At 52.7% G+C, this 14,159-nt stretch overlaps 4 protein-coding genes across 4 annotated transcripts; 1 reads left to right on the top strand and 3 right to left on the bottom strand.

Moving 5' to 3' along the window:
* Positions 1-84: 84 nt before the first annotated feature.
* BO86DRAFT_457156 (FAD binding oxidoreductase) lies at positions 85-2,181 on the bottom strand. The gene is made up of 3 exons (XM_025677210.1): positions 1,820-2,181; positions 536-1,754; positions 85-487 (listed from the first exon to the last, which is right to left on the bottom strand). Exons 1-3 carry the CDS (start codon positions 1,955-1,957, stop codon positions 354-356), a joined length of 1,491 nt encoding a protein of 496 aa, XP_025526407.1. The 5' UTR covers positions 1,958-2,181; the 3' UTR covers positions 85-353.
* Positions 2,182-3,365: 1,184 nt separating this feature from the next.
* Positions 3,366-4,889, bottom strand: BO86DRAFT_410847 (uncharacterized protein; the record flags this gene model as incomplete). Its single annotated transcript, XM_025674536.1, has 2 exons — positions 4,520-4,889; positions 3,366-4,467 (listed from the first exon to the last, which is right to left on the bottom strand). The coding sequence occupies exons 1-2, from the start codon at positions 4,876-4,878 to the stop codon at positions 3,366-3,368; spliced, it is 1,461 nt and encodes a 486-aa protein (XP_025526406.1). The 5' UTR covers positions 4,879-4,889.
* Positions 4,890-5,179: 290 nt separating this feature from the next.
* BO86DRAFT_433235 (carbohydrate-binding module family 18 protein) lies at positions 5,180-7,938 on the bottom strand (the record flags this gene model as incomplete). The annotated part of the gene is made up of 14 exons (XM_025675826.1): positions 5,180-5,426; positions 5,496-5,654; positions 5,730-5,866; positions 5,924-5,963; positions 6,019-6,041; positions 6,112-6,188; positions 6,264-6,337; positions 6,397-6,522; positions 6,591-7,006; positions 7,077-7,195; positions 7,260-7,327; positions 7,389-7,578; positions 7,645-7,709; positions 7,784-7,938. 14 exons carry the CDS (start codon positions 7,936-7,938, stop codon positions 5,180-5,182), a joined length of 1,896 nt encoding a protein of 631 aa, XP_025526405.1.
* Positions 7,939-9,378: 1,440 nt separating this feature from the next.
* Positions 9,379-13,696, top strand: BO86DRAFT_433233 (glycoside hydrolase family 18 protein; the record flags this gene model as incomplete). Its single annotated transcript, XM_025675825.1, has 12 exons — positions 9,379-9,813; positions 9,891-10,003; positions 10,080-10,153; positions 10,227-10,326; positions 10,391-10,433; positions 10,501-10,638; positions 10,701-11,712; positions 11,785-11,841; positions 11,916-12,032; positions 12,182-12,692; positions 12,754-13,128; positions 13,213-13,696. 12 exons carry the CDS (start codon positions 9,379-9,381, stop codon positions 13,694-13,696), a joined length of 3,459 nt encoding a protein of 1,152 aa, XP_025526404.1.
* Positions 13,697-14,159: the final 463 nt, after the last annotated feature.

Genomic DNA, 14,159 nt, shown 5'->3' with positions numbered 1-14,159 from the left:
AAACAAAGGGATTCTCGTGTTTTGGCTGGTCTACCTCTTCTCCAACGACGCATGGTTCGGGTATTGTGTTGGGGGTGTTTTGAGCTACACTATCGGTTGACTTCAGGTTAGAATGTTCAATCTATAATCGCGTACCATCGATGCAATCATTAAGCGTATATTAATTCAACGAGGATCGCTAATCTTGCAGCGTGTGCATATCACCACGGGTATAGAATACATTGCCGACCGGCAAAGAGACCGTCGTTGAGTCTCGAATCCGAGTCCCAGTTCACGGCCAACACGAATGGTATATTTCCCAATTCTGCTCAGTGCCACATCCTGTAGCAGGCTTCACTGCATGGAATTGCACCCTACTCCCGACTATTCACAAGAGGCCTGATGCGGTGCCACTTGTCGAACGTATTGTGCGGGTCGTACTTCTTCTTGAGCTCCTGCAAGCGGGGGAAGTTGTCTCCGAACAGTATCTTGCTGGATGCGTCGTGGCCTATCGCCGGTTAGATCCTTACATCCAGTCACGAGCAGGTGGTCTTACCAGCATAGTTGGCATAGATGCCCGTCCCCCGTCTCGGCCCCTGGTACCCCGGCCGCTTGATCCCCGCCGTCTCCTCAATCCGGCCCAACAGATTGGCCTGCCACAACCGTAATTGCACATCCAGATCGGCATCGTACCACCGAAACAGACAACTAACGTTGTAGAATGGCCCGCGGTTGGCGAACGCCGTCGCATCGTCGGGGACCCGCATGATCTGCGCATTCGGCAGCAGCTCGAACAGCAGCCTGCTATCCCGGGTCTGCGGGCAGTTCGTGATCATCCCGTTGAACTCGTCGTACACCGACTGCACGAACCCCCGGTCCAGCGGGAGGGTGACGTTGCTCCCGAGCATGGACTTCCGGGGGCCCATGGCGACGTCCAGCGGGTAGCTGATGTTGACCTCGGTATCGCTCCCGCGGCGGTGCAGCGTGTCCGTTGTATTGAGGATGCCATTCAAACTGTCGTAGGGGATCATCCCCGCGGTGTTGGCGATCGGCTCCGCCTGCAACAGCGGCGCGAAGAATTTCTCCGCGCGTTCTTGGTCCCCATTGTAGAACACCACCACCAGGATACAGCACTGCGTCATGGCCGGCGCAACCGTGAATCCGAACCAAAGACCCTGCTTCCCGTCCGTCTGCTTCTCAAACCGATTGGCGAAATCGACCACGACCGGGAGTTTCTCCGGCGCGAAGAGCAGCGTGCCCGCGAAGACGGCATTGCGCTGGGGATGGGCGCGGAACCCCAACTCCACCGCGACGCCGAACTCCTGGCCAGCGCCGCGCAGCGCCCAGAAGAGGTCGGGATGGGATGTTTCGGAGGCGATCACGATGCTTCCATCGGCGAGGACCACCTTCGCCCACAGCAGGTTGTCGATCGCCAGCCCGTACTGGCCCGTCAGCCAGCCGTATCCGCCGCCGAGGGTCGCCCCCGCCGCGCCGATGTGGCTCAGCGTGCTGCCCACCACCGCCAGCCCGTGCTGCGCCGCCGCCACGTCGATGTCCGCCCACAGCGCCCCGCCCTCGGCGGCCACCACGCGGGCCTCGGGGTCGATGCGCACGCGCCGGAGTTTGGCCAGGTCGAGGACGATGCCCCCGCGCGCCGTCGAACTGCCGCTCGTCGAGTAGCCCCCGCCCCGGACGGCCAGGGGGATCTGGTGGCGCGTCGCGAACCGCACCACGATCGCTGCTTCCTCGGCGGAGGTCACTCGGACCACTGCGCCCTGCTTTCATCAGTTCTGGTGACTTTTTATCCCGGCTGGCAAGGAAGGGGAAGCAAGAAACTCACGACATCCTCATCGCACGAATCGCTCCATTGCTTGATATTGTCGCCGTAGCCCTCGCATCCCCACGTGGAAATCTCCGCCTTGGTGTCCTGGAGCTCGTCCCGTAGATGACGGACTTGTGAGAGTGGTAAAAACGGCATTATGTTGTGGTGTGTGTGTTGGGGGGGTGGTGTGGGTTTGAGATCGGGTAGATTTTACATGGTAGTCAATGCTGGAGATCGGGTATAATTATAGGGCGGAGAGTGACGGCCACCAGGCGGTGGAATGTGATGCGAATGAGGTCAGCGCCCAGACTTCACGGACGGGGGATCCGGCCAGTGTTCAATTGATGTTAGCTGCTCCTCGGCCGAAATCATGCTACTTTCGCGGTACTTCAGGTTCTTTCTTTCACTTACCTTATAAGTTAAGGATTACGAGAGAGGTGGTCTGATCGGACAAAGAGCTGGAGCGGAGCTGGGCTGTGCTGTGCTGTGCTGTGCTGTGGCTTGTGGGGGTGGCAAAGTACTAGGTAAACCGGGTTTCCCCGTTGTCCACTGGTTACTTTTGTTGAATCTTGGCTGGGACTTTTTCCCTTATTCCCTGACTCTCCCGATATGATGTAGTTTGTCCAATGTTGACATGCTGGCTCCACTTTTGATGTGCGATCCGCGCCGTTGTTGACTTCGTCATGATGATCCTGCAGAAAATAGGAAGAAAAAAAATAATAAGAAAACTTCAAGTAACAGTTTCCTTCGAGGAATCGATCCCCAATCCGACTGCTTTTCAGACCCAATGACATGGAATGAAGATCTCGAGAAGATCCTCTGTTGTTCATCACTGCGGTCAACAGAGGGTAACGCAACGCGACCGGCCGCTCACGCACGGACCACCTACAGCATCCCCAGACAACGGACAAAGCCAGACTGTCATGACGCTAGAGAATTTTGGTCTAGGCAAAGAGGTACAGTACAGGGCAGACATACGGAAAGCCTCCGTAGACGATGTTGCAGCTCTGTATTGAGATCTCTTTGCCTCATCGGAATGATATATTGATGAGAGCCCTATCTATACTTGTAGTACAAATGATCCGAAAGGGTAAGTAACATTTTCTATCTGTAAACGTTGTTGCAAGGTCCCAATTTTTATGATAACTACCAAAAAGTATCTCTAAACTTGCATAAGTATTGGATATATGTAGTATGTAAATTAGAGATATAGAACACCGTCAAGGCTGCGGAGCGGGAGTAGCTGAGATTCGGAGGTCTGAAAGACAACGAGTTAGTATTTGATAAAGAGGTTGTCTACCTGCCTGTGCTATCAACTTCCTAACCGATCATGTTGTTCTTTGACAAACGTTCCACTCGTTACTTCGCCATTGTGGGTGGTGTCACGGACACATACCTGCATTACTGTTAGTCCTTCAGAGCCTCTGACCTAGGGAAACTGACACACTGAGATCAATAGACACTTACCCAGCATAGTCCTCACCAACTCAGCCAGGGCACCCACAATGATCACAGATTCACATTAACTACCTTCATTATTCATACTATCTACATGTGTGAGATGCTACCACCGCACTGGAACCCAATACTTCCGCCAGCCCCCCTCCGTGTCGGCCTCCCGCCACCGCTCCACCCCGTCGGCCACCCCATCCTCCCCTACCGTCCAATCCCCCGCCCGGACCCGCTCCGCCCAGCTCTCCAGCACCTGGTGCAGCGGGGTGTCACGCAGGGGAATAAACCCATTGAACTCGCACTGGTACAGATCATAATTGGCGTCCGCCGGCTTCCCACCCCACCAGGCGGCGTCGCCCAAGCGCGTGCCGTCACTGCGGCGGGCCCAGCCGTGCCCTCCAACCCCAAACGGCAGCAGCAGACGGCAGCCGTTCTCGCAACTCTTGACATCGCGGTTGTCGGCCGTCAAATAAAGACCAGCGGGACGCGGGGGCGGGGATTGTCGGTTGCCAGCCCCAAAGCCGCTGAGCAGAGAGTTGAGCCTTGTATCTGGCTTGGGGACGGTCATGACGGTCTTCCCCGAGCCGTTGGCGTCGGGAGCGTCGGCGAGGAAGAGGAGGATGGGTTTGATGGGGCGGGCCACGGGCAGCCGACGCCAGAGGGCAGACTTGTACTCGGCGTCTCGGAAGGGTTGGGCGCGGAATTCCGCCTCGGTCGGGAGGCGCACTCCTGGTGCGATGTAGCGGAAGCGGACCGGGCGGGGGGTGGCCGTGCTGGTTGCCGTGCAATAGCGGTGGATGAAGCTGTTGGGCACCAGGCGGACTTCCGAACGCACGGCGGGGTCAGACCAGGGCAGGGAGGCGGAGGGAGACGATTCTGCTTTAGCCGAGTCGCTGCTGCTGGGTAACCGGATTTCAATCTCGTGAAGGAGGCTCTGAAAGGCTTGCACCGCTTTGTCGACATCGGCAGCGGTATATGTATGGATTCGCCACGGGCCAATCGTCTCGAACGAATCTTGACCCAGCTTATCGGTCCCAATATCTCCCAGGGCCCATTGTCCATTGACCTGCATCTCGACCTTGTTCTCCGTGATCATCTGCAGGTAGTCCGCATAAATGTCTTCGAGCGGTCGGAAGCCGTGGCCATAGTTGAGGATTGGGTGGGTGGATTCACGCCCCTCGGCAAAGACGGCTTTGCAGGTGATCTGATCGAATCTATGCATTCTGTTAACAACTCCCTGCTCGGCAGAAGTGGATCTATGCTCACATAATTCCCCATTCATCGCCATTGGCGTAGTTCCAGTGTGTGGCGCGATGTAGGTGGACGTAGCAATCTCTCCCATCGAAAATATCGTTGAAGTGCTCGTCAATCAAGGCGTCCGGAGTATTCAGGTTCTCTAGATAATAGAAGAACTCCGGAGCTGCGGGGTGGTAGTACGCACGCTGAAGAAACTTGACCAAGCTGGGATGGTACCGCACGGCGAGTTCATTGGAGGGTTGAAAATGCTCCCACCAGGTGGTGGGAGTTGCGGCCCAGGTGATCTGGAAGATGCGATTATGGAGTTCTGCACACAGTTCATAGTTAAATGGTCCTAGAGGGACTTTCTCCCATGAATTGCCGGACATGATTCGTGAAGGTTGGCACAAACTGAATTGTGACCAACGAGGGGTCGTTCCGAGGTTATATATTCATGTCTCGTACTAGTGGCAAGCAGAATACTGGTACTGGTACTGTACTGTACTGAGCGCCCTCCCGTCAGGGCTGCAGTGACCGTTGAAAGGGGCCCAGGGGGCCAGGTCGAAACCACTAAGGAAGCCACACCGCCGCCGATCTCATCCTAAGCATACTGTATTGTACCGTGCGTTACAACTTAATACAGCCCAGTTTATGACCCTCGGAGATGCACTCCATAGTCCTGACTTCTTACTATAGACAAGCTCCCGAGTAACAATTTCCAGCACCGCAATACTCCTCGCTACTGCCACAGTATCCTGCCACAGAGCAGCAGGATCCAAACTGCGTGCCGGTGCAGGTTTTGTTGCCTGCAAAATTGGGCCCACACTCGCCGTTGATGCTGGGTCCGCCGACATCTGCCTCACAGCTCCCTGAATAGCAGTTGCCCGCGCCGCAGAAATCACTGCCGCTGCCGCAGTAGCCGTAGATGGAACAACACCTGAGTCGAAATGTAGTTTGTGAGTTTGGAGGTTCCTATAGAGAAGCTCGATCGTAAAGGGAAACCTACGAGCCAAAGTTGGGATTCGTGCAGGTCATGTAACTGTGATCCGGACCACAGGTGCCGTCGATTGTGGCGCCGCTGGCTTCGTCGCAATCACCCGAGATACAGGTATCGGCGCCGCAGTATTCGAATGTACTACCGCACCAACCGTTGGAGTTGCAACAGCTGTTGAGGAGACATGGTTAGATACTTGAGTATCGGCTGCGGGTTTCAAAGCTTCTTGAACAAAGTTGGACGTACTCTCCAAAAGCAGTCCCTAGGCAGGTAGTCTGATTGAATGAAGGGCCACAGCGACCGTCGGTTGATAGAGGCGCTTTGGTGACCGGAGCGACACAGATGTCGTAGCCTAGCCAGAGGTTGCTGCACGTGTCCGTGATCTATCCCCTGGTTAGCGCATTTCAAGTCGAAGGACAAGGAGCTGGGATGGTTTGTACATCGACATTCAGTTGCTGAAGCTCGGCAAAGGTGAGGCCACTATGGTACCATTTGTTAGAAGTAGTGTAGATAAAGGGACCGGTGGCTGACTTACAATCGCAGAGCAATTGAATTGCACTAGTTGTGGAGCCCAAAGTTAGATCTCAAGACAGTTACATAGGTTTTACTGTTCGCAGCTGGCACGTACCGTATCGCCTGAGGCCACTTGGTAATAAAGACCGCAGTCGGCGGTTGCTCCGGGTTGAGTAGGCTCCGCAGGGGACGCTGTGATAGTTACTTTGTCAGCAGTCTGATGACGCAGTCGCAAATTGTAGAAAAAGGTTAAATCCACTGACGCACCAGTTGTATAGTATGATCCGGCGGTGGTGGGAGCGTAAATAATCGCGGTGGCGTTGAATCTACCTCCTGGCGGACTATTTGGGGTGTTTAGTGAGAAGATGTCACATACGCCTAGCGGTTATTCGCAGCTCACCTTTTACACACCCTCTGGCCAGTGTACAGAGATCCACATGAGCCCTGAATAAACGGATTCCAGCTCAAGAACTGAGTGACGGTCACTTCATTGTTGTCTGTAGAGTAGCGTGCAGCGAGATCCGCACTGTGCAGGAAATAGGTTCGATGGTTCGGATATTAGCCTTGCACTCCTCCGCGACGGATCGAACTCACCATGTCGGATTGAGGTAGACCGTATCCAGCTCGCATGGTAGGGGCAAACAGATTGGTTCCGTGAACTGACAACCGCTATTGTCGCCCGTGATATGGTATGCAGTGCCAGTGCTCACGTTATAAGTGTCCGTAAGATCGGGGCAGTAGAAGAGCTTCCTTGGCTGCACTAATTGGCCCAAGCACGAAGAAGAAGTAGCTGCAGTAGCTGTGGCCGCAGCACCAACCCCAGTCCCAGTGATAGTCTTTGTTGCGGTTGCAAGGAGTCTTGTGCTATATGTTGTGACTGGAAGAGAGACCGAGCAATTCTGCTGAATGTTGTCGTACTGGGATAAGAGGTATTGGCCAAATTCCCCACTCGGAAGATTCGGGGACATCAGGCGCTGCCTCCACATTTTGACAAAGCACTCGCTACAAACCTGGAATCTAGATTTAGGCAAGTGACTCTTGAAAGTAGTGGCATGTTCGATGAAGCGCAAAGTAACCTACAGTGGACTGGTCATACATGTTGGTAATCATCTTCATCTCCGACGTGAAGTTTCGAGTACTCCATGTTGGATCCAAGCAATGGGCTGGATTATCAGCGGCATCTGCGTTCTCACATGCATCTGGTGAGTATCTGGACATTCCCCATGTTAGTGGCGCCCCGCACTGCTGCAAATCAGAATCTACTCCCTTCATACCTAATGTAGTCTGCACCTTGCCATTTTTGAGACTCGAGATAGCACCAATCAGAAGAACTTCGATGTCCGCAATGTCAGAGATTCGATGCTCTTCACGGGAACGGAGATGAAGTACTACCTGGATTGCAAACAAACGAGATCGTATCCATCATTCCATAGAGTGGGTGTCATTTTAGCCAGCGTCATCAGACCTCCGGTGGTAATCATGGTTTGTCCATCGCATTGCGTGTCGACTGCCGACATCCAAGCCGTCAATGAATTGTGACATGCTGATGTGCACAAGTCCGTCAAGTTTTGCTGGTTCCAAGCTGGGAGAGTTGACTGTGATTAGCATCGAAGATACAAAGTTGTCCTGATGATGTGGAAGAACTCACAAAAGCTATCGGGCCCGGAGGCAGCGTTTATCGCCGTTTTCTTGTCGCAATTAAGGGTGGTGTTCCTGAATGTAGCCCGAATTAGTTCTATTCATTTGAGACAAGAAGCAAGAGGAGAACTTGGCATTGGTAAACGCACAGGGCTTGCATGCACTGTGTGGATATTCCTAGTGCGTCTGCGAGGTAAGAAGTCTCAAACGCAGCATAGAGAGAGAAGGAGGTGCCTTGTGCTAGTACCCCCAGGCCAAGCTGAAGGAATAGAGCCCAAGTGAGCAAATTCTGAGCTCTCGCCATGAGGATAGTGACGCTGCTTAGAAGGAAGAGAGCATGACAGTGTTGTCAGGCCCGGAGTCAGGAAGTTACGCTCTTATACAAGGTGCCGGATTTTGAAAAAGGGATAATTGTCTTCTCAATACTGCGCTTCCCGATGCTTATTAGCGCTGTCTGAAAATTCTACTCGCGTCATAAGGCGGGACTAGTATGGGATCCTTTCTGTACAGTCGGGGCTCAGGGATAGGATATTAAGGCATTTTCTCTTTGAGATAATTCCCACTTCGCTTAGTATGAAGACAATGGAACCGTAGCAAGCAACAATACAATGTATCTGGGGGGAAAAAGGGGGGGGGGGGGGGGCTTACAATTGCCACCGTCCAAGTCTGCTATGTATGTACTGAAGCTAAGGTCGGGTTGAGGGGCAGTTTTCAACTTCACTCATACCCGAGGGGGGAGAAAACTTCATGTAGTACTGGTAGTACAGTAAGTACGGATACATAGAGTATTATCGATAGTACTAGGTAGTAGATAGCCTGCGGAAGTCCGGACCCTGAGGTTAGCGTCTACGCTATTTCTATGATCAGGGTCTGGATTTGCTCTTTTAGACTGTCGCTAGGCCATACTAGCGCGCCAAGGCTGTATATACAAATAATACAGCTACGCATACAGTATGTAGCAGGATGTTGTTTTGAGTCCTCCGCCGCGCATTAGCGATGTGTAACGTGATGGTTATACGACCCACTCTTTAGCGTGATCTTAGCATACCTTCGTACCTGATCAAATGTTCAAGTTCCACGGACTTCGACGTGCCTACCGTGGCCAAGAACTCATTAAGCTCTACTAAAAAATCTGACCTTTATCTGGTAAGGGTTAGTTCATCCGAGTCAGCCGGAGCTCTTACCTCAAATGTGCATATTGACCACGGATGGGCTCATGAAACACCAATTTTGGGGCCATCGAAGCAATCACGTGAGGCGAAGCACAGGGGAAAAGGGACCATCTTGCCAGGCCCGGGCCGATACCCGATGTAACCCGGTGTAGTAACTACTAGGTACTGATCTAGTATCTCCTGGTCTTTCTGGCCACTAAGTAGTGAGTACTAGTATTGAAGAGTTTTCAGTCCGGTGCTCCGCCTGTCTAGTGCGTTATCTACGGTCATGGAGATGAAAACTCTTTTGAGATAGTACGCTGCGGTAATTTAAGCTATACTGAGCTTACTCTGTTAATGGGGAAAGGATGAATAGCATCGCATTAGAGGAAAAAAGGGGGTGTGGTTATCACCTTGGACCAGTTGAGAAGGTGGCACTATATATACCAATTTACCTTTAGGAATGAAGTATCCCAGAAATTATTCAGGCACGTTGGCAGAGCATAAAAGACGATCTACTGGGTCATGACTTGAAGCTCTGTTATCCCCCATCCCTTACCCATAGCATACTTACTTGGCGTCGTCGAATCACCATGCTATTGTGGCTTACCACAATTGCTACTGCCTTCACGGCAGCCCATGCGGCAGGTACCAACAATACCAGTTATCGTGCCCTATTTGCTATCCATTCCAACTCGACACCCATCTTCGAGAACATCACAGGTCAGAGTGTGAACCCCCTTGTCAAGGCTCTGCAGCCAGTCGGAGGTCTCTCCAAAAGCTCTACTTCTCTCCAACGCAGAGAGGACCTGCCCACGGGCACTTGTGCCCCGGGGACCCCGTGCGTGAACGGCGCCTGCTGCAGCAAGACCGGAATCTGCGGATACTCTCCCGATGAGTGTGGCACGGACGTATGTATCTCCAATTGCGACGCCAAGGCGGAATGTGGCGAGTACGGTGTGGCAGGCAACAATACCTGTCCAATCAATGTGTGCTGTTCGAAATTCGGGTTTTGCGGGACAACATCTGTAGGTGATATTCCCTTCATGTGAACTCGGTGGTTCCTCTAGGTCATGCTATCAGCTAATGCCGCGGAATCCCCAAGGACTTCTGCGATGCAGGATGCCAGGAAGGCTATGGTGGCTGTGGTGCCGTCACCGAGCCATCCTGCGGCGGCTCCAGTGCAAAGCAAAGAACCGTCGGCTACTACGAAGGATGGTATGCCCTAAGACACTTCCCAATACTCAATCGTGACTCGTTGAACTGTTACGGTTATGTTAATCACCAGTATTAGGTCCTCCATCCGCACCTGCGATAAACGCCTTCCGTCCGACCTCGACTTGACGGCACTGACTCACATAAATTTTGGTAGGCCACAGATCGAGTCTTTTGTGAAGCGGATCTGCAAGGGGAGCATGCTGATTGACTCCTCATCGCATAGCCTTCATTTACTTTGATCCCTCGACCTTTCAGATTGTTCCCATGAACTCAGGGGACGAGGCTTTGTACCCCCAATTCACAGGGTTGAAGAAGACAAAACCGTGAGTCGATACAGATGCCGATAATAAGTCGATGATGGGCTGGATCTAAGATATATTTCGATAGGGGGCTCAAAACGTGGGTGTCTCTTGGAGGCTGGAGTTTTAATGTAGGTGAAACCTCCTTCAACCTGCCCTTAAGGCGCCATGAACGATGCTGATGTTGACATTATTTAGGACGCCACAAACACCCCGAACACCCAAACAGCCTTCAGTGATATGGCTGCAAGTGCCGTCAATCGACGGACTTTCATCGCCTCAGTTATCTCTTTCATGCAGATTTGGGGTTTCGATGGGCTGGATATTGACTGGGAGGTAGGTCACCAATGAATGACTCGGTTTAGGCCATCTATCTCTCTAACATAGCAGCTGCTTAGTATCCAGGTGCCCCAGATCGGGGCGGCGTGACTGCCGATACCGAGAACTATGTTACGTTGCTGAAAGAGTTGAAAGCCGCCTTTGGAGCGCGGTATGGTTTGAGTGTGACTCTGCCCGCCTCCTATTGGTACCTCCGTTGGTTCGACCTTCAGGGCATCGAAGCCAACACTGATTTCCTCAATGTCATGACTTACGATATTCACGGGGTGTGGGACTCTTCTAACAAGTTCACCGGCCCCTATGTTCGGCCGCATACCAACCTGACTGAAATCGCAGACTCAATGGATCTCCTCTGGCGCAATGACGTCAGTCCGTCGAATGTGAACCTGGGCGTTGGCTGGTATGGTCGGTCCTTCACTTTGAAAGATCCGAGTTGTAATACTCCAGGCTGTGTGTTTAGTTATGGAGGCACGGCCGGTGAATGTACCAAATCTTCCGGGACACTTTCCAATGCGGAAATCCAACGGATCATCGCCGCGAACAACCTTGTGCCGACCTTCGACGAATTGGCGGCTGTCAAGTGGATAACCTGGAATACTGACCAATGGGTCAGCTATGATGATGGCGAATCAATGCAGCTCAAAATTCACTTTGCCAATAAACACTGTTTGGGCGGAACCCTAGTATGGTCGATGGATCAGGATGGCAGCGATCACATCAGTTCGAACGATTTCCTGGGCATTGGTACCGCGAATGGAGTCACAGCCGCCGACGCCGCAGCCTATAAAGAGATCCTCACCCAGGCAGACCATGCCGCCTCCAAACGGAACTCCTGCTACTGGACCTTCTGCGGCGGGGAGTGCGTGTCGGGCTATTTTACCCAGACTTACGCCACGGGACAGGTTCTGGGAGTGGATCGTGACAGTTCTTGCCCCAGTGGAGAGTTCAAGAAGCTCTGCTGTGCACCAGGGACAACCACAGGCACCTGCTCTTGGCATGGCTTTCGCGGAGTAGGCTTGTCCTGCGCCACGGGATATTGCCCCAATGGAACCGATCTTATCGCGTCGAATAGTGAGTTATCAGCGACGCCAGGGGCTCCTTGCCTTGCTTTAGAGCTATGCTTACACCACATTCTTCTGCTAGCCAACCAGTATGAGTGGGATACCGAAAGGAATAATTTCAATGACTGGACATGCAATGGTCAGTGAAGGTCTTAGGGTATTCCTAATCTTGGAAAGTGCCACTAACAAGAGTCCTATGTACCGATTCCACAGGCGGTTCGCAGTCATATTGCTGTTCAGACTTTGAACCATCACCCTATACCAACACGGACGCACTGAAACTGGTTGGTCAAGACCAAGAAGAATCTAGCAATAGTGCGAGCAGCAACAGTTTGCAGAAGCGGAAGGACTACAAGTACTTCGACTTCCAAAAGAACAGCCCTTTGTGCGAACAAAAGGCGGGTCATGCGCAGATCGACGCCCTACTCGGTGAGTGTTAAGCCCTCCTTATATTCCCAGAACCTTGGGACGGAATTGAGAGTGTGCGAACCTCAGGACAACCACAGGTCTGGAAAGCTCCGTATGGCTCCCAATTATGAACGATGAACTCTCACTGGCCGCCGAGTCTATCTATAAATGCATGGCCGACACAGAGGATGCAGCGGCTGACTATAATGCCGGCGTTGTTGCCAATATTGGTCAAGGAGCCATGGGACCGGGTATCGTCGAGGTGCCTCCAGTTTCTTTCATCGAAGTGCCCGCAAACCTGGTCAACAATGATGGAAGCTATGCACGAACACAGTATGGCAAGAAGGACAGGGACTGTACTTTGACTTATTACTGTCGGTATGGACTAGGATTCGATCAGATCTGCGACAATCAACGATGGGGGATCGACAAGGTCATGGGCGGAAAGACGGTGTATTACTACACTCCGCGCCCTGACGACACCTACAAAGACTCTTGGTTTAGATATCGGAACAAGGAATACCGCACACTATTAAAATCAATGGTCACGTCGGCGGGCCTGACGAGATACAATTGCGACGTGTAAGGTCACCAGAAAATTGTTCGGCTCTTCTCCAACTATTGACTGTGTTCTTGTGAACAGTGACGAATTTCCTCTAGGCTCACTCGGCAAAGACCAGGTCCAAGCTCTCCGCTACGTTGACGGTATCGAAAACGGACTGCAAGGCAAGGATTGGTCAGATTGGCTCCAGAGGGTCTACGCGCCCTGTAAAGCTTTGCGCATACAACGTGGGATTAATCCACCCGAGCCCCCGATTACCTGGAAATTCGGGCACGTCAGCGATAGCGACCCTCGAAACGCCGCCCGAACCGACGGTAATCACTTCATCCAGAAATATGGGTTCGACTCGCAGGTACCGGGCGGAGAGTGTTGGGCTGGTTTCACCTACATGTCCGACAACGTGAAGGTGTATCGTACTGTGCGAGACCATGGGTTCCGCGTCCACCCGGAAGATCCGTACGCTTCCCTCTTCAACTGTTTCTTCTTATGTTTCATTTGTGTTATGATAAGTCATTGGCTTACCAAGGAACATCTCTGCAGGTTGTTCAAAGAACCATACAACTGGCCGCGTCAGCCCTACGATTTCCCTCCAAGCTACCCGGACGTCCTTCCGGATAACATTGCCTCCGCCTCATGGTTGAAACGTGATGTCGCCAAGTCGGTGCTCCAGCGGGATCTCCCGGTCTCGGCCATTATCGAAACCGACGAAGCCCTGGAAGACCTGCTCCTGGAGGAGGCTGTCGCTGCCTCCTACTACTCGGCCATTCCTGCACCCCCGGATCCCACTAATGGGGCGGAGTTCTCTTCCAACCTGGCTGGGGCGGGGTCACACAGCGTTTCTCATCAGCGGCCGAGTCTTCCGACAGATGCCGCCGTGGAGACAGGTGCAGTCTCCCCCGCAACCGCTGCGACTACTCCAGCGGTGACACCGCGGGTGGAAGACGAAATGTGGGCGGACTGGACGAGAGGGCGGAAGAGGCATTTTGGGGAGCACGGTCATCAACATTGTGGGGGTCATCACTAGGTAGTCTTGCTTCGTCTGACTTCGGGAATTTTGAGTTTTGGAGACCATTAGAGCCCGGAGGGCAAGCTGGAATTAGACTGTACAAGTATTCTGATAATGAAAATCTGGCCTCTACCAACTACAACAGACGAGAAAGAACTTTGGATCTGTCATCTGAGTTATACAGCGATTTATACGGTGTGGGTAGTCAGCCGAGTGGGCAACAGAAAATCTCCCTTCCAAGACCGAACAAATTCGGGGAAAGACCAACTTAGTAGGGATAGACTCATACTATGAAGGTATCCAACTATGTGAACTTGAAGCTGGGTGCCGGCTCCACGGACCTTTATCACCACCCGATGGCCGTGACTCAGTAAAGTCAACTCTGGGAGCTAGGGCCTCGGCTTCAGCTACGTCCCTTATCTATTCATCCTTCTCCTTCGTCTCCTTCCCACCCTCGACTCGAGTCTGTGGATCACGCATC

The sequence above is a fragment of the Aspergillus japonicus genome (genome assembly GCF_003184785.1).
Source record: "Aspergillus japonicus CBS 114.51 unplaced genomic scaffold BO86scaffold_34, whole genome shotgun sequence".
NCBI lineage: Eukaryota > Fungi > Ascomycota > Eurotiomycetes > Eurotiales > Aspergillaceae > Aspergillus > Aspergillus japonicus.
This window is presented reverse-complemented; position numbering and strand designations above follow the sequence as displayed.